A 27,989-nucleotide genomic window follows, 5' to 3' on the forward strand; every position below is an offset into this window, starting at 1 on the left:
GAGAAAATCGCGAGACGCGTGATTCGAATCGTTGGAAGCGGCGCGAGTCGACAGAGTTTTCTCGAATATAATTTTCGTCGAATACAGGGTGTCCCGAAAATGTCTCGCAATCCGAAAGTAGGGGATTCCTGAGGTGATTCGAAGCAACTTCTTCCTTAGCGAAAATGCAATCCGCGGCTTCGTTAACGAGTTATCAACGAAAAACAGTGACCAATCAGAGGCGAGATCATTTGGCGCGAGACGGCCGAGCCAATAAGCGGAACCGGGCTCCGTGCACTCGTTGGCTGGACCGCCGCGCGCCAGCCGAGCTCGCCTCTTATTGGTCAGTGTTTTTCGTTGATAACTCGTAAACGAAGCCTCGGAGAAAATTTTCGTAGAGGAAAAAGTTGCTTCGAACGACCTCGGGAACCTCCCATTTCCGGATTGCGAGACATTTTTGGGACACCCTGTATAATAATCGGCGAGCGATCGTTTCTGATTTTTCGGCGTTCGAACGTTCCGTCGCGTTTCACGATCGACGAGCCGCGAAAGGAAGAAAGAAAATAATGTAACGAGCCGAGTGACCCTGATATGGAAACTCATATCGCCGGTTCAAGGTATCGCCCTGTATCGATTCCTTTGTAGACAAAAGTCTGGGTGTCGGATCCAAAGAACATCTCGAAACGGGCGGAATCAGGCCACGTATACAGTAGCCTTGAGCGGAATATCGAAGACGTCGAAGATATTCACCGACTTTCCAATCTTCGACTCTTGGCACAGTTTTTCGAGGGGCGGAGTGGCGCGGACCGAGGGGGGAGGGGAGGCCGATGAAAAAGACAATAGAAAAATAGGAAGCGAGTTAATCGGCCCGACATCGCGTACACGTTGCCTGCGCGGAATCTTTAATCCGATTCGACGAGGAAAAATCAGCTCTCGTTCGCCGACAAGAATCGAATTCTTCTATTTTAACCCCTTGTCCCATGGTGTCTCTAAACGCCGCGATTCGGGCATCTGCTGCGATAAAAATAGCGAAATGTTTCGGTAAATTCCGTCGCGTCGTTCTTATAAAACAGCACATTTTAGTCGCTTTTAGAATTCGATAGGTTTAGCGTTAAGGATTGCTTTTGCACACAGTTGGTTCGGTTTGCGTACACTTATTTTTATCGTTACAATCGAGAGTATATTACAAGAACGACGGTAAGACAGTAGATGGTAGATCGTGTTTATACAGCGTTGCCGAAATACAGTAATGTCTCTCTAACTGACGCTCAGATTGTGCACAAAAATGGACAATTTGGGAAGAGGAGCCTTGCGACTCGTTTTTATAGTTACCGATTTTCAACAATTATAAAAACGAGCTGCAAAGCTCGAACAATCGTATCTCCTCTTTCCGAATTGTCAATTTTCATGGACAATCCGAGCGTCAATTAGAGAGACATTACTGTAATTCTGAATACACGATACCATCGATCGATCATGATTTTCGTCTGGGAATCCTAGAAACGATCGATCGGTGTACGATCTCATGGTGTAACACGAAGAACCTCGGCTTGTTTTCGAAAGCCTTGTTAAAGTTGCGTTGCTAAGATTAGCTCGTTTAACCGGGCATATTTTCAAGAAGCTTATCGGAGTCTCGTGCAGCGAGCGCGATAAGGAAGCAGCGCGAGGGGCGGAAGCAAGTGTATAAAACTGTATCGTAAGCGAATAGATTTGTCCGGGGTTTCGGAATGAGTTGAGAAATCGTTGAGAACGTTGAATTTTCTCCCATAAAACGCTCCCCTGGGGGTAAGAGAGTAGATCACCCTGTATAGAGGGTGGAATCCGTTTCTCGGATTTTACGAGGTCCCGCTCGAGATCTTTCTCTTTTTTTACTTTCACCGTCCTCTGTCCTTCGCTCCCCCCCTCTCTCTCTCCTTCTTCCTTACATCGTCTTTCCCTCTCTCTCTCTATTTCGCTCTTTTTCTCTCGTCGCCACTTCCACCCCGTCTTACTTATTCAGACGTTTGACGGAACCGAGAATATAAACGACCTCAAATCAGCCACCCTTTCGGTACGTCAGCTTCAACAGGGGGTAAGGGATGATAGATCGACTTTTTCGACGGCGAGGGTGTAAATATGCGGTCTCTGAAAGATAGGCTGATGAGACGGTTCCCGTTCGAAAGCCCGGAAACCGCACACCTTCTCGCTCCTCGATGGAAAAGCTTCGGCTGTCGTCGACCCCGTATCCGCGCGACGAGTCTCGACGCGAGGAAGCTCCTTCGCTAATCGTAACGTTCTCAGGCATGTTAACACTATGTCGTCTGGTGGCACCACGCTGATGCCATGCAAAAACTATCCGTTGTATGCCGGTGGTACCGCTTTGGTGCCATTTTAAAAAACTGAAATAACATTTGAACTATATTTCTTGGGTATTAAAAGGCAGCAAACTAACTATAGCATTGTGCTTATTTAACTAAGAATTAAGTACGAAAATTCTTGGACGACATATCTTAATTCTACGAATTTATATTACCGCCATCTTCGACATTTTTTTTAAAATCTAACTGAAATAACATTTGAACTATATTTCTTGGATGTTAAAAAGCAGCAAACTAACTATAGCATTGTGCTTATTTAACTAAGAATTAAGTACGAAAATTCTTGGATGACATATCTTAATTTTAGGAATTTATATTACCGCCATCTTCGAAATTTTTTTTTAAAGCTAAAATTTCCAAGCTATTATGCCAGCATCAAACAAAAGAATCGTATCTAAGATCTGCGGACGGCATAGTGTTAATAACATTAACCTCTCAACGCCGGTTCTACTATGTGTAGGAATAAATAATACCTTGCGACTTTTTATATCAATGTATTTGTAAATAAAATTATGTTAATGCTATGAAATTATTGTCAGAATGTTAATGTTATCAAGGTTAAACGACGTTATTTTTGCGTCGATGGGAAATGAAATTACCGGCTCATATCCAGGATGCCGTCGTCGAGGGGTTAAAATAAAACACGCGGAACCGGCCATTTTGACGGGCTCGTTACATTTGCCGTCGAGTAATACAGTAATGTCTCTCTAATTAACGCTCAGATCGTTCACAAAGATGGACAACTTGGGAAGAGGAGATACGATTGTTCGAGCCGTGTGGCTCTTTTTCATAGTTGCTGAAAATAACTATAAAAACGAGCCGCTATTTTTGTGTACAAGCTGAGCGTCAATTAGGGAGAATTTACTGTACTTGGAATCTTCGAACCCCTTCGTTGCTATAACTTGGTGTTCGTATAGTAATCGTCGTGGCTAAAATTATTCGCGATCAAGTTATAGCTGCAGGAAAGATAAGAATTATCTAGCCAAGAATTAGAATATTTCAGACAAATGTCAATTTTTAAACTTGTTTCACTCGATCGTGGAAAGAAAATTGCTGTACAGTAATGTCTCTCTAATTGACGCTCAGATTGTCCACAAAAATGGACAACTTAGAAAGAGGAGCCTTGCGAATTCGAGCCGTGCGACTCGTTTTTATAGTTACCGATTTTCAGTTTTATAGTTACCGATTTTCGGGAAATCATGAAACGGCGGTACCGAACGGGCTTTCGGAAGCTGGCAAAAAATCGTGGCAGCAGTTAGGTTGGAAGCCGTTCGAGGGGATCAAGAGTGTTCTTAATTTCAGATGAGCGTAAGCAGCGTGCCTATCCCGCAGAACATAACGATACCGAAGGTCAGAATGCTGGCGGAGTTCACGAGGTTGGCTCACGGACTTCGTAGCGGGAATATCTCCATCCTAGATAGCAGAACTTTCTACATACCGAATTTGCATTACGACGGGGCAGGCCCGGACGCTTACTTCATGGTCGGGAACGGCACGCAGCCCCACGCGTTCGGCGTCAAAGTGCCCAACCAGGTTCAAAGGTACCGTTTTAATCCTTCCGCGAGTCTCCGCGCGTTCCAAATTCGGTAACGAACCTCGCCGCTTATCTCTCGCGCGAATCGAATCGGCGTCGCCGAACCGTGAATCCGCGCGCGTTTCCGCGCCGAGACGGACCGTGTCTCGTCTTTATTTTTTCCTACGAGAAATCGTAGGATAAATACGATAAATGAGCCGTTTACTTTGAAAGTGGCATAAGTCACTTTTTCAAAAAAATCGAGTTAATGGTAACATTAATTACAATTGAACGGTATCTTTTCATTTTAAAAAAATTTGCAATCAATAAGTTGAGAACTATTGAGATTTGTTCGAGAGAAGTTTTGCTAATTAACGGTATAACAAACGTGTTTATTTTGAAAGTGGCGTAAGTCGCTGTACCCAGGAAATTAATTGCGGGGCTTAGTGTAAAAGAAATAGAAACGTGTGATAAGTGTGTGTGAAGTATCGTTTTGAATTATTTTCAGTATTTTTAAAAAAGTTATGATCACTGGACTTATTTTTATAAGCGCGAAAGAACAGTGCAATTTTGTAAATTATATTGTAGATATATGATATTCCCTATAAAATGTTTTATAAACTAACTTTAGATGAAAAAGATGAATTTCTAACTTTGGATTTGTCACCAAAAAGAGGAAGACCTAGGCGTTATTCACAAATAGAAATGGATCCGTTATACGCTGGATCTCGTCCTGTTTCTTCAGCAAAATACAAAGACACGATGGACTTGCTTAATTATATACCCCCGATATACCACAGTTATTTTAAAAATTTCAAACAAAACACGATTACCGAGGACTTAATCACTCCTATCGATGACGAAAATTAAATTGAACCGATGTATTTTCATATAAATTGCTTATACTTATGTTTCAAAATGTACTAATTATTTTTGTATTTTATGAATATTAAAATAAAAAATACTTAAATCAAACCTTTATATTAAATATGTTCATGGTACAAATTATTATTATATATGTAATTTATTCAACAATTTTAGTCAATCACTGTCCTTTCAAAACGTCACTTCGGTAAAATACGTCGGACAAAATTAATATATGTCAGTCATTTTTCTAAACTATTTATTTTGAAAGTGGTTTAAGTCACTTTACCGTAATGAAAAGTGGTGATTTTTTAATGTTTATACGAAATTATTTATACCGAGAAAAATATCAGTATCCTGAGATAACAAATACAAGTAAATCTTCTCGAAAGTTAGCATCCATATGTTTAAACGTGTTGAAACGCAAGTGACTTATGCCACTTTCAAAATAAACGGCTCAAATACGAGACGCCATCGTTATCAAAGTTTATTCGATCGACGATTATTACCGTTTCGACGAGAAATCGCGAACGAAGTTGGAAGCGATCGATCGCAACCGTTCGATCGATCGAGCGACTATCGCGATCGAAAGCGACCCGGCGAACTGACGGCGTTCTTCTTTGCAGTCTGGAGAAGCTGGGACCCTATCAAGGCCAGGACATCGAGATAGTCTTGCCGGACCACTTGACCGTGTACGACATAGACTGGCTGGCGGTGTGGTGCGTGGAGTACAGGCACAATTTCGGGCATGTCATGATCCCGAAGGACTTGGACGTTCCTCCAGCACTCGGTCAGACGAAGATCACGGTAACCGAAGCCCGAATAATACTTCTTCGTTCGCGGCAGATCACAATCGCTCTCTCTTTCTCTCTCTTTCTCTTTCTCTCTTTCTTTCTCTCTCTCTCTCTCCTGTATCCATCCCACTCTTTCTTACTTTTTTTCTCTATCGCGCGCTCATCCGACTCAAAATGTTTGATTGCAAGCTTAGCGACCTTACAATTGTCCAGGCATCGTCCTGAACCATCGGAAAGTCTAATTAATCTCATATAATTTTACCGGGGATAGCCGCATTGGTGGTACAATCCTGTAAGTAACGCAAAAACATGTGTACACAACACGCACACACACACATACACATATGCCTCTCACTCAAATTTAGCTCTCATTTCGATCGAACATCGCACACTGTATATGTTTAATATTTCATAGTGTGTCCGACTGCCTCGTACGAATTGGGTCGAGTCAGAAATAAGTTCGAACGTCGATTGAAACGACAATAAATTATCTGTCCGGTGAACGAACACTCAAGCTTTATGTTTTGTTTATTTTTACGACGATTGTTATTTAATCTCCCTGAATTGTGTTATCGTAATTGAGCGGTTTTACTAATAAACTCGCACATCTTCGAACTCAAACCCAGCATCTTTTAACACTATGCCGTCCGCAGATCTTAGATACGATTCTTTTGTTTGACGCCGGCATAATAGCTTGGAAATTTTAGATTTAAAAAAAAATGTCGAAGATGGCGGTAATATAAATTCCTAAAATTAAGATATGTCATCCAAGAATGTTCGTACTTAATTCTTAGTTAAATAAGCACAATGCTATAGTTAGTTTGCTGCCTTTTATCACCCAAGAAATATAGTTCAAATGTTATTTCAGTTTTTTAAAATGGCATCAAAGCGGTACCACCGGCATACAACAGATGGTTTTTGCATGGCACCAGCGTGCTGCCACCGGACGACACAGTGTTAATAATAGTAGCTTCAGAAATGTGAATAATAGATAATTATGGTAATAATAGGATAATAATAGTAGCTTCGGAGCAATGTACGAACACCAAATAAAATCGATAAATTTATACAAAATATTCGGTCGTTGCGAATGAAATATTACCGAGTGAATATCAAATCGAAGAACCGTCATTTCGCGTGCAACAACAATAGCGTCTCTGCAACTACCGTATAAATTTTAACTCGAGAAGGTTATGACGTTTCTTACTTTTTCATATAACACTTGAAATGCTCGTTCATTGAACAAATCGCTATCTCGAGAACAACGGGTTCTCCTGCAGAAGATTCTTGATTGATCGATCGATCGACGAATCGATTCGATCGGAAGATTTGTGACTCGATCGAACGTACGTGTTGCCGTTCGTTCGGTGTTTGAAGAGAGGTTTCGGACTGCGTTTTCAGACGAGCAGCACATTGCCCCCGCTGCCGTCGTCGGACGAGCAGACCGATTGCATCGAGATGCTGGACGGTCGGGTGCAGGTGCAGTGGGTGATCATGGGCGACGACATACAGATTAAGGTGTCGGGACGCATCCGCGAGGACCAGTACATCGCGTTCGGCCTGTCCGGCAGCGATGACAAGCCCGAGATGCTGGGAGGAGACGTGGTCGTGGTCGCTTACGACAACAGGACCGGCAAATTCATCGCCGAGGACTATTACATGTCCGGGTACGCGCAGTGCAACGGCCTGACCGGCGTGTGCCCCGACGAGAGAATAGGGGGCAAGAACGACGCCGTCTACGTGCACGGCGAGAGGAAGAATGGGATCACCAGAGGTGCGAAATCTCTCTCTCTCTCTCTCTACCTGTCCCTCGATCATTCCCGGAGAAACTCTGATCCTTCGGGGAACATCCGTCAACAATATATACTTATTGATAAAAGTTAAGAAACGACGTAATCGTTTGATACATTTCGGTATATTCTCTATCTTCTAAAATACATAGGTTGGAACTAAATATAACAATAAAAATAGCATGCAGTCCTCAAATCCAAGGGTCAACCAACGTCTTATTAGTCTGTTACGAAAACTACAGACATTGATACATCGCTGTTTTTCATTAAATTGTATAACTTTATAATATATAATATATAAATATAATAATTATATATAATTATATATTATTAATATAATATATATAATAAATATATATATATATAAATATATAATATATATAATATATATATAACTTTATAATTATATAACTTAAGCGATGCGTGTTTCTTAACTTATGTCGCGCAGCTTTTGCCCTGTTTCTTCGATTCAATTTAATTGTGGCTCTCGTACAAGTATGTTTGAGAAAAAACTCACTGATTATTGATGTATAGGATGCTATCTAATTATGCTATTTTTAGTTCCAACCTATGTATTTTAGAAGATAGAGAATATACCGAAATGTATCAAACGATTACGTTGTTTCTGAACTTCTGTCAGTAAGTGTAAGTCTGTCTAGAGTTGTTTGGACGCAACGTATCGGAGACATCTGGTCGGGAATTCGTCATATAACCGCGACACTATAGTAGGATTTCCGATCATTCTCAGAGTTTGGATTTCGATCGTAAATTCATCGAAGAGTCGAACGTCTAGAGCAGGTTTCGCGAGCATTTTTGGATCGCCTCTCGCCTCGACGCTTCGACGACCTCGATGCCTCCCACTATATGCATTAAACTCTTCCCAAATTTTTGTTTTTACAAGCTGGAGGACAATTAGGGAGAATTTAGGGCGATCCGAAAATGCTTGCGAAACCCTGCTCTAGACGTTCGACTCTTCGATGAATTTACGATCGAAATCCAAACTCTGAGGAAGACACGATCGTTCGAGCCTCGCGGCTCGTTTTTATAATCGTTGATAATCGGCAACAATAAAAACTAACCGCCAAGGCTCGAATAATCGTATCTCCTCTTCCCAAATTGTCTCCAGTTTTGTCTACAAGCTGAAGGACAATTGGAGAGAATTTACTGTAATAGGTGCGGGAGAGTAATGCGCAACCGGTAAAGGTTCAATTAAATGTATTAAACGACGGACGCTTCGTCTTTGTACAAATTGCTGTATTGCCGTAATCGTTGTAATCGGTGTAATCGCTGTAACGTAATAATACGTTAAACTCTGTCTCCGGCTTGGACGTTCGTCACTTACACGTATGTATATTACGCGTCCGCTATTTCTCCCTCGCTCTCACTCACGCAGTCGTATTCGCGACTTACCCCTTTAACGACAATTCGAAAGTCCCACGGCCTTCCTAGTTCATTGCTCCTCTGTTCATTGCCTCGACCATACGATCGGCTCGTTCCGGTAATTGATCCTTCCACAATGGTAACAGATGCTTCGTATTAATAGATGCTTCGAATAAAAAAGACTATGTTTTATCCGGTTTTCTTAATTGTCTTACGCTATAAAACAACTCTGGGGAAGTAATAAGCGCGTTAGCGCGGGCCTTGAGCTCGATGCGTGCTGCAAGGAGTCTTTACTCGAGGTATTAATATACAGTAAATTCTCCCTAATTGACACTAAGATTGTGGAGAGAGGAAAATGGACAATATTATTCGATTATTCGCGAGCCTTGCGGATCGTTTTTATAGTTATGAATTGCCAACAACTATAAAAAGCGAGCAATAAGGCTTGGATAATCGTATCTCTTCTTTCCAAATTGTCCATTTTTGTGGACAATCTGAGCGTCAGTTAGGAAGGCATTACTGTAGCTGGTTTCTGAAGGATCCGATCGTAGAGTAGGAACGGCGCGGGCGGGGAGGGGGGTGCCTTCTGGTAATAGGATCGTGTTAGCAAGTTACAATTCTATCCAGCGAAATTCCCGACGAGAACGGGCCCGTAACCGCAGAGTTCGAACTAAACGTCGTGATTACACTTTTCAGTGACCTACAGGAGACCGTTGCAAACGAACGAGCCGGAGAGGGACAGAATGATCCCGACCTCGGAGACGAGCGTGATCGCGGCGATAGGACGGCTGAACACGAGAGGAGAGGCCAACGCTCACGATAGCTTCGACAAGACGACCGGGGATATTCGTATCGATTTCACGTCGAGGAACGTCCACAAGTGCACGAATTCTCTCTACAACGTGCCGGACATGTCCGATGTTGCACCCTGGCCGCCGATGTCGATCACCAACGAAACTACGTTTACCGCTAGGATAGGGCCTACCGGCGGAAAGAGGGGATACTCGAGGATCACCGGTAACTGATCGTCGAGAGGCCCGCGGACGGTTCAATCCGAGCGGTCCTCCGACTCTCGAGTTACGCGATTTTTAAATGCTAGAATTGATAAACCGTTTTATCGCAGGTCTACCTTCCTGGGGCATCGCCTGGTACATCAACGATCTCCTGATCCCCGAGCTGACCGTCGAGAGGGGAAAAAACTACACCTTCATCGTAGAGGGCGGGAAAGATCCGACCAACATTGCCAGGCGAGTCGAAATTTCAAATTCTGAGGCAACCGATCGATGATCCCCTATTTGCTACGATGTTCCAGTTCTCGTTACATCGAGGTTGATTGTTCTCGATTCGAATTGCTAATTATGGTCTGCTTTTCTTTTTTTTTCGAGAGAAGCAACCCTAAATATAGTAGAATCTGGATTATCCTCCGACGTCAGAATAATCTGCTGTTCGAATTCTTTTCACAATCTAAAGTTATTCGTATGTATAACGATTCACAGTAGATTCTCTCTAATTGATGCTTAGCTTGAAAACAAAAATGGACTCTTCCCAAATTGTTTATGTTTAATCCGAGCGTCAATTAACCGTTTGACTGCTGAGGTTCGCTATCGCGCTCTTCTTATGTCGCTCTTCTTATTATGAAAAAATACCTCAGCAGACGAACGGTTAAGGAGAATTTACTTTATCGTACAAGTCAACGAAGATGACATCTTGCTAGTAATATCTGTTATCCAAACATTCGGTCACTCCGTTTAATTCGGATAATCGAGGTTTTACCGTACACCGTCGCCGTTATCGACGCGTCTATGTCCTCTTTCGAGTGAACAAACGAGCGACGGTTCAGATCTTCCAGATCGCCCGGAAGGGTGCCCTCGAATAGATCAACGTCGTAAGCATCGGGATCGTTCCTTCTTTCGGAAGACAGGTTCTGTTATCGATCAGATTTTCGAACGTCGTTGTTGCAGTTATCACCCTTTCTACATTACGGACAGTAAGGAGGGTGGTTACGACCAGAAGAGCAACACGGAAAAAACGGACCAGAAGGTGTACGCCGGGGTGAAGTTCGACGCCGAAGGCTACCCCTATCCGACCGCGGTTGGACGTTATTGCGAATGGAAGCATAAGACTATCGACATGAGTCTGGAGATGGAGACGTTCGAGAACTTCTTCGAGACTCTGCAGCTGGTGTGCGATAAGGGCGAACCGGCCGAGCTCCACTGGACCGTCGCCGAAGATACCCCGGACGTGGTTTACTACCAGGTGCGCGACAATCTCTCGGTTCGCGGTTTGTTTGACCCTTGTCACTCCGAGGGTGTCTGTCACGCATTCCTCTTTATGCACCGGAGACTGTTTTACAGTGTATTTAAGTTTTAAGAATATCAACCCCAATGCACACCACAGTATCAAAGCCATTTAATCGATAAATCTTGAAGTGGAAAGTGAAAATTTACTGCAGTAACTATTAGTTTAAATATTTTGCATTCTAAAAATCTTAGTAACGTTCAGTTCGTTCGAACGTGTTACAGCGAAAACGATTTTCAGAACCTGGTCAAAGCTTAGGGTCGCTCAACGTGTTAACGCTGAACCTACAGTGCACTAAAAGTGAATAACGTTATTTTATAAGAATGATAAGAGTGAATTAGGAAATCTATTCAATTGTTTTCTATAAGATAGTCATTTTAACGTTAACAATCTGAAAATACAAAATGCGAAACCGGTCAAAATTACCGTCCTGGTAGGTTCAGTGTTAAACAACTTCGAGGCAATTATTGCATGTATAATATGATACATAAAAACTCGTAGACAAAAGTATATGCCAAGAGTTGATAATTGGAGCCTAGATAATTGGAGTGACAAGGGTTAAAGGATCTTAGTCGTTATCTTCTGCGAATCCAACGGAAATCGTGCAAATATGTGTATCGACTTATTTTTAATTAATTAATGTTTCTTCCACCAGTGCTACTCGCACAGGAACATGGGCTGGAAGATAAATGTAATCGGCGGCGTGTCCACGTCGCTGCCGATAGCATCGATGGTCGTCGTATCGTTGGTTCTCGGTCTCTTGAATCTCCTCAGATGAATTCATTGACGATCCGGATGCGAGACAGAGTCCCGCGAGAGGAGAGGGATGGCGAATTGGGGGAATTGTCGGGACGCGGGGGTGGCGAACAGATAAGAGAAACAAATGCGACCGGGGGATGCTCTCGCCTGACACGCAACAACGGTGATAACAAATTAGCAGGAGACAACTAAGAAGAGAAAGAGACGGATGGAAAGGAGGGAAGAAGATAAGAAGAAAAGAAGAGAAAACACAGAAAAAGGGAGAAAAAAATCGGGAACGCGATTACCAGCTCTGGATTGATCAAACGATACAAGGTTGTAAGAAAGTACTTAGCTCGTAAGGTTTAATCTAACGGTAAGAGAAGATTAGCAGAATATTTTTAAGATCTATCAGATTCAATATTTCGTATTATATGATATACATATGTATATGTATATTTATATATACATATTATATATATATACATATACGGATACATACATATAAATCTATACATATATATATATATATATATATGTATGTGTGTGCATACAAGTGCATACGATACAGTAACGATAACAAGTACGCATGTTTCAAGCGCACCGAGTGAAACCAGAATCCGAGAAGTGATTTTTAACGTTTAAGTACATTTTAAGGGACTGACGTGGGGCGCGCGAGAGAGAGAGAGAGAGAAGAAAAGAACGGGAACGATGGAGGTTGCTGACAATAAACGGAATCAGGAACAGTTCGAAAGTAATTTGACAATAATGTCGTTCAGGGGTTCGCGGGGGGGAGGGTGGGACGGGGGGTGTCGATGTCACGGTCGTCGCGGGGGAGAAACGGTGTCGCGCGCGGCCGAATCGAGCCGCTCGTCGACGGTACGTGATGTACAATGTAAATTTTGCACAAAGCTACAGTCGAATATAACGTAACTTTAAAAATCGAGTAGCCATTAAGGTATACATTTATATAAATGCTGTCGACTTGACAATAATACGTAGGGTAGCGTGAGAACGACGAGAGCGAGGGAATCGTTGAGTGAAACGAGAGAATCATGTACAACGCCGCGGATCTTGCGGCACACGGTACCGATCGTAACCATATCGATAGAAAGTATTCATTGGGGGCGGTTCAAAGTATTCGATCACCCCGCCTAGAGAAATTTAACCACGTTCGAACGAACCATCTCGTGGATCGACGAACGTTTCGGCAGTCGGAACACGATTTGCCTCTGCACAGATCACGATTTTAGAAAACCGCTGGCACTTGGGTCGTACGAATTATGCTCGGTACCGTGCGCGAGCCGAGGGTGACACAGTTGCGAACTATTCCCCTTGTACGTGTAACAATGCTATAATATGTACATACTATAGAGTGGACCTTCCTAAAACGGAATGAAAGTATAAAATGTGCCTTGGGTACAGATAATGAAACTTGTTTAATTACACGAATTAGGAGCCACTCGGACAGGCGATGCCCCTCGAGTACTTAGGAACTGGTCCGTTCGCGTGACAAATTTTAATAACGATCGCGCGATTAGAACGTTCAAGAACGTTGAACGTAGAACCCGCGGGCCAGAGACGGGCACGGCGATGAAACTGTTCGCACCTTTCGTTCGATCGCGTGTATCATTATTTTCAACGACTCGGCCCTCTGTTCGTAGAATCGATCCTGTGCCCTTATCTGCGCTCCGGGACGCGATTCGACGATATCCGGTCAATGAGAAGAAGCAATATTTAAGAAATCGTGTTGAAGTTCGTAGACGAAGGATCGCTGTAATAAGGTCGATTCGAGGAAAACGCGAGGAACGACGGACGTGCAACCAAGAAATCAGAGAAATACATAATCAGTCCAGGAGGAAAGGGGTCCGCGGACCTCTTTGTCGAGGATTATATTCTCGCTAACTTCCGGTACGTCCAGATTCTAAGTGACGGGGTATCCTCAAAATTTTCAGCAGCGAAAAATTCTTCGCAATTCCGATTGCTTATCGCACGAAGACCAGTCTGTATTTAACTACATATGCATACATAACATATACATTACATATAAATGTATAAATATATATATATACATACATACATATGTTAAACATACATGCATAAACATGAGAGGTACGTGTATACATATATATATATAGAGAGAGAGGAACTTGGAAAATTATGCCATTTGCCGGCTAGCCGTTATACTCGTCGCTGGAGGACATTTCTATCGCTTTGTTCCTTCGATACGACGCGTTCCTTTCGCGCTACTTATTTTCGCAAAACAGTGAAAAATCGAACCAGCGAACTTGGAGCAATTCGAAGCCAAAAACCTCCACGATTCCAATTAATTTTGAGACTCTTTCGTATCGATCTTCTGGAACGTACACATTTTTCATAGATCCTTTTACGACCGGCTACACTTTTTAACACGTTGAATGCCACGCCGGTTTTACAGAAATTGTCCGTGGCGCCACGATGAATTCTCTTTTGTGCGATACATATAATGTTGAAATATTATCTGCCACAGATAAGTTACAGTGTATAACCATGTTCGACATGTTAATTGCGACAGGGGTCACTGTTTGAATCGACGATGGTAATAATACAAATTTTTTTTAAATTATTTGATATATTATATTATATTATATATATTATAATATATTAATTGTTTTAAAATATATATATATATATATATATATATATATATATATATATATATATATATATATATATATATATATTTCTATCAAGGTGGGCGCGCCGGTCACCGGTGGCCCCCGTGGCGTCACCGCCAAGTTAAGTGCGGGTCACCGGTGACCCCCGTGGCATTCGACGTTTATTAAACTCAAAATCGCAAGTCTTCGGACTTTGATGCAAGAATAACTCGAATCCTGCGAGCGACGAGTACACTGTCGCCTAACCGGAACAGCTTCGGCACCACCCGTTAAACAAACCGAGCGACAATAAGCGAGGACGGTTTGCTCGATGTCGGCGTGACATCTGGATCCCGGTCGAAATCGGGGCTGGGATACGCTCGACGGCGATTCTCCAAGGGGATCGAACAACTGTTTTTCCTTGTCCGCGATTTAGGGTACGCGGCCGTTGCGAGGGAACACGGCTCGTCCGGTTTATGTTTTTCCGCTCCTCTGCACCCGGTTCCGGCAAACCCCTCTTCCGCTTCCCTTTGGTCCGGTCCGCGTTCCGTTTCCTTTCGCGAAGCGAGTCGGGGAGTTTCTAGCACGTAAGCGGATTCAAACTCCTACTTCTGTGGACGACAATAATAAAAAAGAGTTACCGACTTGCCGGACTGGACGTTCGGGAGGGCTGCTCGCGCGGGATCGGGCGGACCGGTCGCGGCTGGCTTTCTTTCCGCCAGCCAGTTTTTTCGGGAGAGTTCACTTCTAGGACAATAATCGTGTAAGCGAAATCGTCGACGCTGTTCGGACAATAAATACCGAGTTAATATTATACATATATATATATATTAAATCTATTTGCATGATAGGAAAGAATTCTATATTTTTTCTCGGGCCGGCGGAGCGTAGTTCGGCGAGAGCCCGGGGCTCCGAGGACCGATCGGTCCGTCGCTGGAAACGCGCTTCTCGATCGCGAGGAGCCCGCGGATCGCGCGAGAACGATCGCGGGGGACGCGGCTCGCCGTTGCCCAGTTTTTAGATTAATCGGACAATAACTGTACTCAATTCCTTTAAGTACAAACGAGGCCGGGGCGACGTAGCGCGCGGCCGGCGCGAAGTTTGTCGGATGATACGGATCTCGAGGCTTTCCAAGGCGAACCGAGAGATCTCTCTGTACGGATCAATTATTCGAGGTACAAGTGTACAAAAAGTAAAGGGAGGAGGGCTCGTGTATCCTTGATAAGTTAAATACTAATTGTAATACGAATGTACAGATATACAAACGGAACGGAGCTCGAGGATCGTAGGTAGTAACGTAAAGTTGTATATCTTTCTATCTCTCGTCCTATTTACCCTTCTACCTGTTTCGCTATCTTTCTCTCCGACTGTCTCTCGTTTTTCACTCTAGTAGGATAGCAAGCGATCGGATCGTTCGCTCGGACCACCGCGGAGCAGCCCGGCTACAAGTCCCTCGAGTTGTTAGCAGTTAAGGAGCAAATAATAGCGTAATCGTCGGTAAAGATACTTTGTTTTCGGTGTGCGCGATCGATGGATCCTGGATCCTGGTTCCGAGATCCGGATCTTTGAATCTCTTGAGCTTGTAATCCTCAGCTTGTAATCCTCAGCTTGGAATCCTGAGCTTGGAATTCTGAGCTTGGAATCCTCTGCTTGAAATCCTCTGCTTGAAATCCTCTGCTTGAAATCCTCAGCTTGGAATTCTGAGCTTGGAATCCTCAGCTTGGAATCTTGAGCTTGGAATCCTGAGCTTGTAATCCTCAGCTTGGAATCCTGAGCTTGGAATTCTGAGCTTGGAATCCTCTGCTTGAAATCCTCAGCTTGGAATCCTCAGCTTGGAATTCTGAGCTTGGAATCCTCAGCTTGGAATCCTCAGCTTGGAATCCTGAGCTTGGAATTCTGAGCTTGAAATTTTGGGCTTGGAATCCTGAGCTTGGAATTCTGCACTTGAAATCCTGAGCTTGGAATCTTGAGCTTGGAATTCTGAGCTTAGAATTCTGAGCTTGGAATTCTGAGCTTGGAATCCTGAACTTGGAATTCTGAGCATGGAATCCTCCGCTTGGAATCCACAGCTTGGAATTCTGAGCTTGGAATCCTCAGCTTGGAATCTTGAGCTTGGAATCCTGAGCTTGTAATCCTCAGATTGGAATCCTGAGCTTGGAATTCTGAGCTTAGAATTCTGAGCTTGTAATCCTCAGCTTGGAATCCTGAACTTGGAATCCTCAGCTTGGAATTCTCAGCTTGCAATACTGAGCTTGGAATCCTCAGCTTGGAATTCTAAGCTTGGAATTCTGAGCTTGGAATCCTGAGCTTGGAATTCTGAGCTTGGAATCCTCAGCTTGGAATTCTGAGCTTGGAATCCTCTGCTTGGAATCCTGAGCTTGGAATTCTGAGCTTGGAATCCTCAGCTTGGAATCCTGAGCTTGGAATTCTGAGCTTGAAATCCTCAGCTTGGAATTCTGAGCTGGAAATCTTGAGCTTGGAATCCTCTGCTTGGAATCCTGAGCTTGGAATTCTGAGCTTGGAATCCTTAGCTTGGAATCCTGAGCTTGGAATCCTGAGCTTGGAATTCTGAACTTGGAATCCTGAGCTTGTAATCCTCAGCTTGAAATCCTCAGCTTGGAATTCTGAGCTTGGAATCCTCAGCTTGAAATCCTCAGCTTGGAAACAAAAATTGACAACTTGGGAAGACGAGGTACAATTATTCGAGTCTCTTTGAATCTCGGATCTTTTCTCGTACACTCGTGTCGCGCTGATTGCCAAAGCAGATCGAGCCGATCGATTGTATTATTCCGCACTTCTTGTTCGCCCTTTAATTTTGTAAATCTTCAACGGATGAACGATTCGATTAAATTCAAGCGTTTGCCATTTCGACGAATCAAAACGTCGTTCGCTTTGAAAATCAGTGCGAAAGCGAGGCGCGGCAATGCGTAAATTTTTGTTTCATAAAGAGACCGGATGATGCGCGATCCATCGATCAAAGAATGACAAGGGAGACGGGATGAGTGCGCGCGAAAGATCGACCGAGGCGCCGATCGACCCGGATCGGTCCACGGATCGTCGGATGAATTTTTCCACTTTGTGTCTCGTGTGGTAGTTAAGGCCCAGGTAGCGTTTCATGTAAATTCCTTCGAACGCGCCGATCTCCGGGTCGCGCGTACAGATCCGAGGAAAATCGAATCTAATTCCGTGTCCTCGGCGCTCGAACCTCGGCCCGGCTGTCGAAATTGTCTCGCGAGAACGTTCCTCGTCGAGCCAGTGCCCTCTCCGCGGGCCGAAGCAGTTTCCTAAAATTAGATAGTTATAAAATTGAATCTACGAGTTTCCGTACCCTCGCAGAAATTGGTCAAAGTTATCGGAATCAGTTTAGATCGCTCGAGGTACCCGCGTGTCTGATTCTCGCAAAAGATTCCGAAGGGTCCGGGCGCCATTTTGTCGGCATCTCGAGGTCCCCGTGCGTCCGATTCTCGCAGAAGATTCCAAAGAGTTCGGATGCCATTTTGTCGGCATCTCGAGGTCCCCGTGTGTTCGATTTTCGTAAAAGATTCCGAAGGGTTCGGACGCCATTTTATCGGCGTCTCGAGGAGTTCGGAGGCTCGACCTCGGCCGTTCCGTTCATATCGAATCGCTTTCTCGACGCAGACATATCCCCATCGAACATATCCCTATCTTAAGGTGACCCCGGAAGTGGGAACGTTCTCCGAACGAAAGAACAGCGGCGACTAATTAAGTCTCGATCGAGCGAGCGGAGGACGCGCGCGTCCTCGAGATCGGCGCCGTTCCGATTTCCCCCGAAGGCCGTCTTACGAATGTATATCGGAAGATCGAAACATCGAGGCCGTTGCACGATCGCGGCGGACGATCGTGAGAGGAACGATTGCGTGGAACGGAGAACGGAGGATTTTCGGTCGATGACGAACGTCTTAAGGAGACGATCCGCGTTCCCGCGGATGCGTCGATCAAATCGAACCGATTGTATAACACTGTCAATATGCATGTACGACGAAGATCGTCTCGTTTCAACGATAACCGTAGAGATACTCGGAGACTTTTAAACTGAATATCTTTCTGAATCTTGTCCTTCTGGTAAAATATATTTTCACACTTTACGAGCACGGCGTGGATGGCGAGTAGGGATTTGTCGCATCGGTGCTTCGGCTCCTTGCACCGGCAAGCTCGGGGAAACGCGAGGACACGAGAACTGCGTCGGTCCTCCGAGTCATGCCATTATCCACGGAGATGCGTACAGTAATGTCTCCCTTACCGACGCTCAGATTGTCCACTAAATTGGATAATTTGGGAACAGATCTCCTCCTTGGGAAGAGAATCCTCCGCTTGGAATCCTGAGCTTGGAATCTTCGGCTTGGAATCCTGAGCTTGGAATTCTGAGCTTGGAATCCTCAGCTTGGAATCCTCAGCTTGGAATTCTGAGCTTGGAATCCTCAGCTTGAAATCCTCAGCTTGGAATCCTAAGCTTGGAATCCTGAGCTTGGAATCTTGAGCTTGGAATTCTGAGCTTGGAATTCTGAGCTTGGAATTCTGAGCTTGGAATCCTCAACTTGGAATCCTCAGCTTGGAATTCTGAGCTTGGAATTCTGAGCTTGGAATCCTCAACTTGGAATCCTGAGCTTGGAATTTTGAGCTTGGAATCTTGAGCTTGGAATTCTGAGCTTGGAATCTTGAGCTTGGAATCCTGAGTTTGTAATACTCAGCTTGGAATCCTGAGCTTGGAATCCTGAACTTGGAATCCTCAGCTTGGAAACAAAAATTGACAACTTGGGAAGACGAGGTACAATTATTGGAGTCTTGCGGCTCGTATTTATAATTGTGGACAATTTATAGCTATAAAAATAAACCGCAAGGCTCGAACAATCGTATCTCCCCTTCCCAAATTGTCCATTTCTGTGGTCAATCTGGGTGTCAATTAGAGAGACATTACTATATGCACGGATATCTCTTTCACCGTCGTGAAAGAACACCTTCGCCTATTCGTTGTTTTCCATGGGGTCTACCGGAAAGTGCTATCCAGCTTGCGATTTAAACCACGCTCGGCACATTTTCTCGAAAATATTCTCGATCCATCGTACCATGAATTTTTCCTCTTATCATATATATATTTCCTGTGCACCGTTGGCGCTAACAAACGAATTACCGGATTCGTCGAGCGGGTGGAAAAAGTCGATGAAACGACGACGGTCGATGGACGGTATTTTCCAGCGGACCCAACGCTCTCCTATTCGCGAACCGAAGCTCTCGAACGTGCAGAAATCTGCGTCGAGAGGAGAGTTCCGAGGCTTACCGTTGCCGCGTTCGTTCGGGAGAAGAATGTACAGAAGCGAACTCCAGCGGCGTCGGCGTGGCGCGCAGAACGCTCGAAAGTGAAATCATGTACAAAACGGATACACGATAAGTACACTTATTTGTTACGATAGACCGTCCTGAGTTGCGTTAACAGTGTCGAGGTTGTATATTTTAAAGGACGCCGCTGGGGCACGCGCGGGAGACGGATAGAAGCGCGTAGACCGAGAAAAGCGAGCCGGAAGCCGCGAAACGTCGACGCTTCGACGACTTGTCGTGTCCTAGAGAAGGCGCCGGCTGGTTGGAGAGCGATTTCAACGCGGAAGACAAAATTCCTGTCGCTCGTGGATCGACGAAACGTCGGTCGAAGCGGTTAATTAACCGAGAAATGTAAGAATCGGTCCGTTCGTGGTCGGACGCGAGTGCGAGGAGCCGAAGGGGAGGAGTCCACGAGTACCATTTCCAAAATATCCGTAGATAAATCGTTTCCGAACACGCTGACGCGCCCATTAGCGATTTAGAAAGTATCCTGTAGCGAATAACTTAGTTGCGCGGCGAGCTAACGCGAAGAAACGATTGCGAAACGAAGCAAGGAAGAGAGGAAGAAGGGGCGGCCGATGAAGAAGAGAAGGAAGAGCGCGTGTTCGAAGAAGAAAATAATCGTAACCGTGAATGGGAGAACGCGGTGTCGGACGGAGAGGCAACGATGAAAAGTCTGAGGGGGCAAGGGGTGAGTTACGGCGAATTTATCAAGCTCTCGCGGCGAACTAAACGGCGAATAAGGAGAAAAATAATAAATCGTAGTCACTTATCGAGAACGATAAACAATTGTCAACCGTTTTTTTCAACGTTTACGTGTTAGACTAGGTTAATCAACAAGATAATTCTATTAATCGTGTACTCGTATTACTGTAAAAGTCACAACGCTCGATCGTCGGGATCCTTGTGTGTTTGCGCGCGCGTCTGTCCGGCGTTTCCCGGTCCGAGAAGCCGACGAGCGCGAGATACCAACGAGAAGAGATGTAACGAGAAAGATCGGCGCGGCGTCGCTCGTTCTCGGGCCCCGGGAAGCACGCGCCGTCGACGATCCATCGATCGCTCGACGGGATCGTGAACCTGCTGACTGCATACAAAGATGTATACGAGCTCGAATTACGACGTCGTTGCAGCATGCTGCGTTTCCGGTCACGTGTGTCTGTGTGTGTATATCGTTGCACGTGTCGTCCTTTCCATTTCCTCCTTTTTTCGTTCGTTTTTCGAACAACGATCTTCCCCGGATCGAGAAACGATGTTCGACAAACGCTCGTTTCGCGAACCCGCGGGACGAGACGCGCCGGCTTCTTAACCAGTTGAGAACAACGTTGTAACAACCAGTTACGACGAGATTGAATCGCATCAAAGGAAACGCGAATACTCCATTTCGTGTTACTTCAATACGGGAAAGAAAATGTTACGAGCCGCGGCCCGAGGCAGCACTTCGTGTCCGAGGATCGCGTGTTTCGGGTGTACGGTAAATTCTCTCCAATTGTCCCTCAGTAATTTCTCCCAGAAATGTTCGGAGATCGGAATCGAAACCGGCAGATCTTAGAACACCAAGTCGCGATTCTTCGAGCCTCGCGGCTCGTTCGCATAGAAACTCGGGGTAACTTTTAACCAGTTAGCTGTGGCGCCTCCTTTTTAGAACGCGCACCTATATGTGTCGCGAGAATCAAGCGACGAGTATACTCGTCAAATACAATGTAAGTGTCGCTGTTAAAATATTGGATCGAAAAGACGGGTCTATTTGATAAAATTAACAATTTTATTACTAATATTTACTTATTCGCTTGACGTCAACATAGACCATATACATAATAAACGAAAAACTCAGGAATAATCGAATACTTGTAAAAGTTAAAAATTCAAATTACTACTGTAGAGGGAGCGGTATTTAGCAAAGCAAGGAACAATGTATAATGACACTTCGCACGTCGAACACCGATACCGTGATTCTTTTCTAATTTTATTTTTATAACAATGTAAACAACTTCGCGCAGGATTCGCCTCAAAATATTCTGAACGTCTTGAAATTTGAGAATATGTTTTTGCTTTCCTTAAAATTACAATTTAAATAGCCAATGGTCGCTACTTCTTACGCGCGACGAGTATACTCGTCGAACACAGTTAACTGGTTAAGAAGCTTCGATCGTTGTTTCCCTACAACGGAGAGGAATCGTTCGATCGATCGCACGCTCGATCTAGACGCTCGCGCGTTCGCGAGAACATCGATGCGGATTATTCTCGCCGATTTACGGGGTGAAAATCTTTGTTTTGGAAACAAACGATGGGACGTTATCGGGATAAAAATTTCACGAAAATTCGAGATAAGCGCCGGACGCGTCTGGATCGTTGCGGACGATCGAATCGATCGGCCAACCGTGTCGCGGTTTCGCGAAGCGAGCAGAACCGTCTATGAAACATAACGCGTTAACATTGGATCCGGAGCTCTTAGGTTTCGCTTAAATATTCAAGATCCAAGCTCAAGTTTGAGTAAGATTTCAAAATAGCTTTTCTAAGTGACTAGAGAGAGAGAGAGAGAGAGAGAGAGAGAGAGAGAGAGAGAGAGAGAGAGAGAGAGAGAGAGAGAGAGAGAGAGAGAGAGAGAGAGAGAGAGAGAGAGAGAGAGAGTATGCGTGTCTCTGAGGGTGTTTGTTCGACGATTTCCGTGGAACATCGCCTGAAAAAAAAGAAAACCCAATCGAACTCCCGTTGAACCGAGAGCCCCGAAGCAAAAGGAGGAGGCAGTTCGGGCGAACGCGTCCCGAGAATGTGTTTCCCGTTTTCATTTCCCTGGTTTATTCGAGCGTTTCCGCGACGTTGACGTTCAACCGGACAATTGCGCGCGAGAAAGTCGATTTAAAACGAGCCGGCGAGCCATCGGTTCGCTCGGTCGTTTCCTTCGTTTTCGGAACGAGGAAACTTCGGCGGCCAGCCGGTTTCCGCGCGAGGCGTTCATTTCCTTCGTATATAGTCTATTATAATGTGCACAATAAACGGCAAACGTTCGCGCTTTGTGGCGTCGAGATCACGAATATCTTTGTCTTTCGAGAAGCGAACGAGGGAAAAAAACGAGAACACGCATACGAGTACGCATCAAAGCCGCACAGAGAGAGGGACGCGAGCGCGTGTCCTGCACATATTAAACGAAGCACGAAGTTACGGTACGAGGTATAAACATAAATATAATGGGAAAAAGAATATAAAAAAGACTGCTCTCGCCAGCAAAAGCATCATTAACCCCCCCTGGGAAAATAGACGATTAGGAAAACGGGGACGCTCGTCGGACGACGACCGCGGGACATTTTCTTCGCGTAAACGCGATTGGAAAGCCGATATTCTCGCAGCCGGTTACGCGCGTCTAGATTTCTTTCACCCGAAGAAACAAGAGTAGACACGCTCGTTATTAGTTAGAGCGAACCATTCTAATTTCAAAGGAAATTTTAACGCGAAAGGTTTGATTACGATGCAAGAGTAAATATTGTAAGAAGAAAAGATTTTTCAGTTATTTATTATTATTATTATTCGGTATTTTCCTGGTACGATTAAAAAACAGCGACAACAATAACGAATGAAAGAATTTATTTCCAAATAGAAGCCTCGTCGAATCTTTAGATAACGAATGTTCAATTTCAATTCGTTTATAATTATTAAATTAATATATAATACATAATGTATACTTATTATTATGTATAATTGTATTAATAATAATGTAATAATACATAATAATAATGTATTATTATTATGTATAATTAATATATAATCTATGCGTGCTAACGATGCGCTTGAAAAAGAATGCGAGAAGCCCGTTATCGAAGAGCGGCCCCGTCGATTGAAACTCCAATGTACGCCACGCATCATGAACACACCTTTGTTCTTCGTCTATCGTGATTTCCTTTGAATACCTTCCAATGATTTCGATCGGAGTTTGTACGTATCTATCCATTGTATGCAGACCCACGTCCGAAGGATAACTATGTACGGCAAGAAATTAGCATGCGGTTACTGTTTAACAGTCGTGGAGTCACGACGAATTAATTGATTCTCCAATGGGAAAGTATCTCAGGATAATTATAATCGTTCATTGTCTCCCCCCTCCCATCACTCTGATCCTCCTCCTACTCCTTTACACCTGAGTTTTCCTTTTCTCTGCGAATGTTTCTCCACGCGTTTTGAATCTACAGCTTCGACAGCGCTACATTTATTAACGATTGGGTAAAAAAAAGGAGCATCTAAATAATCATGAGGTATATAATATATTATGATTATGAATTATTGAACATTGTATCAAATTTTATATTCACTTCTTGTGGTTGACAATAAACTGGTTTTATAAAAAAGATAGACGCGATTTTGTACAGGGTGCTCGCGACGTTCCGATCCGGCGAAGAACGAACCGAATCTCCTGTTTCATGTACAATTAAATACAGAAAGGACACGATGGATTATGTGCTGACCTCTGACCCCGAATCTTGTTGCGTGTACACGTTTGGAATTAACATTCCTACAATTCCTCTAAGAGCTTCACTTCGGGTAGCCCCAAGGATCCTTCTTCTGATCCATCAGAATCAAGGAGGACTCGCAGATCTTCTTGAATACCTCGCGCAACCTATTCTTCTGGAACACCTGAAATACGCAGAAAATTATTCATTCGACTCGTCGAATTATCCTAGAAGCCCGCGGTAGCACGATATGCAGACTTTATCTCGCGAAGTTACAGACCTTGTAAAGCTTGTGCTGTTTCGAGGCAAGAATATCCGCCAACTGAATGCATCCAGCGTGTTCGTTCATCTCGGTCATCACCGAATGTAAAAGAAGCGTGATTTTCGGGATACAAAGTTGCCGTAGCTTCTCCATTTCTTCCTCCCGCGACTCTTCTTCCTGCGTACACGTGCCGTCGTTGTTGTTCGTGTCTACCAGCCAACCGCCGTCGGGGAACAACAGAACATTGAACAGTAATTGCTTAACAGCCTGCGGAAAAATGGTTCGTTTAACCTCTCATTTTTCTCAGGTGTTCTTGTTCGTCCTCTGTTCTTACAAACCTTTGTATGATGTTGCATCGTGCACTTCCACCTTTCCATTTCCACGTTATACTGCGCCTTCTTGTGCTCGTACGCGACCTTTTCGGTAAAGGTGGCGTACGGAGTTAGTTCCTCCAGAGGGATGGGTTTCCCGTGATGGTAATGAGAGAACCACTCCGCGAAGCCTTCCTGAGCGTCCAAGTAAGTCTTGTAACACAAGTACTCCCGGATCGCCGAAGAGGCTCTTTTCGATAAATTGTTCGTGATCGTGAGATTAGTTAGGGTACCCTCCATCGTTGGATACTCGGACATGACGGACTCGATCGAGTCGGCTGGAATCTTGAAAGAAATTCGTGTGAAATTTAATTCTGGTAAAGAACTTACTAAACTGTCTGGATTCGTTTGTATACCTTGTTGAATGCTTTTCGCGCGGTATCGATCTTCTCGTTCATCAAGAAGTATCTTATGAGAGCATTGGTTTGCCATAACGCCTCCTCCCGCTGGCTTTGATAGAATATCAGCCAGTCCAATGCATTGATCTTTTCCAGATCGGCGCTAGTTGTAGCGCCCTTCAAGTCGGTAACATTGACTTCCGTGTCCTTCGAACGTATACGCTCTACCACCAGCTTCGTGATCGCTTCTACATTCAAGTTGGCGTCCTCTGCCGCGGTTAGACACTTCTTGCGCTGTTCGTAGTCGCTTATATTCTCCAAGTAGAAAGCGTAATTGGTCACTTGAGACTCCTGAGGCAGCATGGCAGTGTAGAAAGCGATCAGGATCGGGTCGTCCATCTCGATCAAAACGTGGACGTAAGCCATCAAAACCTTATCGCCGACTTTGTCGTTCACGTTCTTGCCGATTTGCCGGAAGAAGAATATCAGGTGGGCCAAGAACCGCAGAAAGTGCGGGTCGCACATTTTCAGATCGATCATGCTCTCGATCTCCTCCATTAATTTGGGGATTTCGTCCAGTATCAGAAACTTTTGGATCATGTGATCCGGCATATTCGCTTGTGTACGGATAATTGGATTCTTCGATGCGTGTAGGTCTTTGAAAACGTCCTCCAGAGACAACTCGTTCTTCCAATAGTCTGTGGGCATGTTCGTGAAATTCTTCACTACGAGATCCCTTATTTCTCTTTCCACTTTGATGTCCAATAACGCTTTCATGTGGGCCCACAACGCGTCCTGCCAGGAGGTCGCAACTTGCAGCATTTGTTGCACGTTTCCGCAAAGACTCGCGTAAACGGCGCGATAAAATTGACCTAAATCGGAGCACGGCATAAATTGATTCCTCGTGAAATTGATCGGTTAAGGGATAACAATGAAACACGAATTATTACCTATGCGTTTGTCCTGGCAGAGTTCCCACGCGCACAACTTCCAAAGACTTCTATTCGGATTCCCTTCGATCGGTAATTTGGTGTCGGTTAATGGATTTTTATAATTAGGATCCTGATAAGGTATCCAACCTAACAAACACGCTGCTCTCCAGGGTTGACCACAGTGTTCCGCGAGCGCCTGTGCCTTCGCCAGTCTTCCACAGCGTACCTGTTGCATAAAATACCTCCGTTACACGTTAATAATTTTCTGAAATCTCCTCGTTTAATCTCCACTCCAGTTTTTGTGTGTAATCTTCCATCGAAGAACCTTATACCTCTATGAACATTCTTTTTTCAAGTCTTGCATCATCTTCCCTGTCCAGATCATGAAGAGGTTTACCTTCTCTGATTGGAGCATCTGGATCTAAGGACGATATCAACGGTCTGGTCGAACGAAATGGAATCGAGTCTTTATCTTTGTAAGTCAGCAATTGTCGTACTGTGTTCTCCCATGCGAGCGTTTTATCGGTGAACTGTTCCGTGGATGGAAATTTGTCTGCCTGATCCAAGGCATTCTTTTCGAGCCAGTCGATTATCAACTGATATTCTCTTATGTATCTCTCCACCTTGAACAAGTTGTCTATTATAACTTTTTCGGATACATAGGTGTTATTTTCATCCGCGTCATCTTCCATCGTCGTGGGAAAGTTCAGGCTGTTTATTCGATTCTGGTACAGACAATAAACAAGCCTCCACGTATTCCTTTCGTTCTCTAAGGCAATTTCTTCCTCCGACGCTTCCGCGGTTTCCACTTTTGCTTGCATACCTGAAACAAAGGAATTATTAACACGCGTCTTGTCGAGAATGTACAGATCGAACGAGCATCGTGCTCGGAGCATATTTCTCGTACCTCTCATTATGTCCAAAGTATCCGTGCAGTTCTGTATGAAGTCTGCGATAATGTCGAACACCTGAGTTTCCGAGAAGTTCATCTGTATACTGTGTAGGAAATCATAATACAATTTAGACATAATATCCCTCCATGGTTGCTTCGCTTTTAGAATTATGCCAGTCGCGCTGCTGTCTTCCATCATTTCCCTCAAAGTGAGCTCGTTCTTCTCGGACGCTAGCATTATATCGCGTAATTCATGCGGTGCTAGGGTTATGGAGCTGTCTATGTCCAGCATATCGTAACCTTTGATCATCTTCGAACTCAAATATGATTTGTTCGATACCTTGGGACTATTGGTATCGTTCAATCGTTGCGAATCGTCCAGATCCTTCCGTAAATGACTATTTTGTAACAATATTCTCCTGGGAGTGATGTTTTTCCCGCTTAACCTCAAAAACGATTTTCGTTGAGAATTCTCCTGATTATACATCTGAATGGACCGATCTAAATTTTCATTCGTGTCATTTATGGTATCCATTGTCGAACTGAAATTTCGAAGTCTCGCAATACTTAACTAACACTACTCGTTTTCTTCGTCGAACGAACTGTTTACGAAAGCGTGATGAGATCGTGTACCATTGACAATCACGCCGCCGGTTTTCGAATTCTGCCACGATCACGAAACGACAGTTGGGAAACTCTCGCGTTTTTCAGTATTCTCTCGCATGCGACTACAGGTGAAAGCAAATTTAAATTTTCAGTATGCGATTGTCGTTATTTCTAAATGGTAATGAATTTGTTATAAAGTACTTTCCTTCGGCTTTAATTCGAGCTCGTAAAAATTGAAAACTGTCAGCAGGGAGGCATTGAAATATTTTTTTATTCGAATGCAAGAAGTACAAATGGACGACAGTGGCGTTTCTAACGGCAAAATTACGAAGCTATTTTCGGCTTCTTCGGCGCTTCTACAGCGCCGATTAGTCGGTGGTTATTATTCATCATTTTATTATCATCGTAAGCCATTATTATTAGTCGAACGTTCAAACTGCTAAAAAAATTATACCTACAGAATAAA

The 27,989-nt window shown here is 44.1% G+C and overlaps 2 protein-coding genes across 7 annotated transcripts in view; one reads left to right on the forward strand and one right to left on the reverse strand.

Annotated features, from left to right (window-relative positions):
* LOC117218597 (protein Skeletor, isoforms B/C) overlaps positions 1-24,022 on the forward strand; it is a 109,467-nt gene extending 85,445 nt beyond the window's left edge. For 5 of the 6 annotated variants that reach the window (XM_033467115.2, XM_033467112.2, XM_033467114.2 and 2 more), the window contains exons 5-12: positions 3,639-3,877; positions 5,340-5,520; positions 5,779-5,799; positions 6,909-7,281; positions 9,374-9,694; positions 9,801-9,924; positions 10,639-10,933; positions 11,631-24,022. In XM_033467115.2, coding sequence (XP_033323006.2) covers positions 3,639-3,877; positions 5,340-5,520; positions 5,779-5,799; positions 6,909-7,281; positions 9,374-9,694; positions 9,801-9,924; positions 10,639-10,933; positions 11,631-11,753 — 1,677 coding nt within the window. In that variant the 3' untranslated portion in view covers positions 11,754-24,022. The remainder of the gene's footprint in view (positions 1-3,638; positions 3,878-5,339; positions 5,521-5,778; positions 5,800-6,908; positions 7,282-9,373; positions 9,695-9,800; positions 9,925-10,638; positions 10,934-11,630) is intronic. The other variant, XM_033467118.2, reaches the window with a different exon arrangement.
* On the reverse strand, positions 23,918-27,879 carry Nup107 (nuclear pore complex protein Nup107). The gene is made up of 7 exons (XM_033467021.2): positions 26,933-27,879; positions 26,358-26,848; positions 26,044-26,251; positions 25,112-25,965; positions 24,723-25,040; positions 24,403-24,651; positions 23,918-24,306 (listed from the first exon to the last, which is right to left on the reverse strand). Exons 1-7 carry the CDS (start codon positions 27,450-27,452, stop codon positions 24,205-24,207), a joined length of 2,742 nt encoding a protein of 913 aa, XP_033322912.2. The 5' UTR covers positions 27,453-27,879; the 3' UTR covers positions 23,918-24,204.
* Between the last annotated feature and the right edge of the window lie 110 nt (positions 27,880-27,989).

Source organism: Megalopta genalis, chromosome 7, assembly GCF_051020955.1.
Source record: "Megalopta genalis isolate 19385.01 chromosome 7, iyMegGena1_principal, whole genome shotgun sequence".
Classification (NCBI taxonomy): domain Eukaryota; kingdom Metazoa; phylum Arthropoda; class Insecta; order Hymenoptera; family Halictidae; genus Megalopta; species Megalopta genalis.

Excerpts from the sequence above, each read along its gene's own strand:
- Nup107 (XM_033467021.2), bottom strand. The coding sequence starts at position 27,452 with ATGGATACCATAAATGACACGAATGAAAATTTAGATCGGTCCATTCAG. Across the intron at positions 26,252-26,357 it reads AAAAAAGAATGTTCATAGAG|GTACGCTGTGGAAGACTGGC; the intron begins GTATAAGGTTCT and ends TTTATGCAACAG. Across the intron at positions 25,041-25,111 it reads CGCGAAAAGCATTCAACAAG|ATTCCAGCCGACTCGATCGA; the intron begins GTATACAAACGA and ends ATTTCTTTCAAG.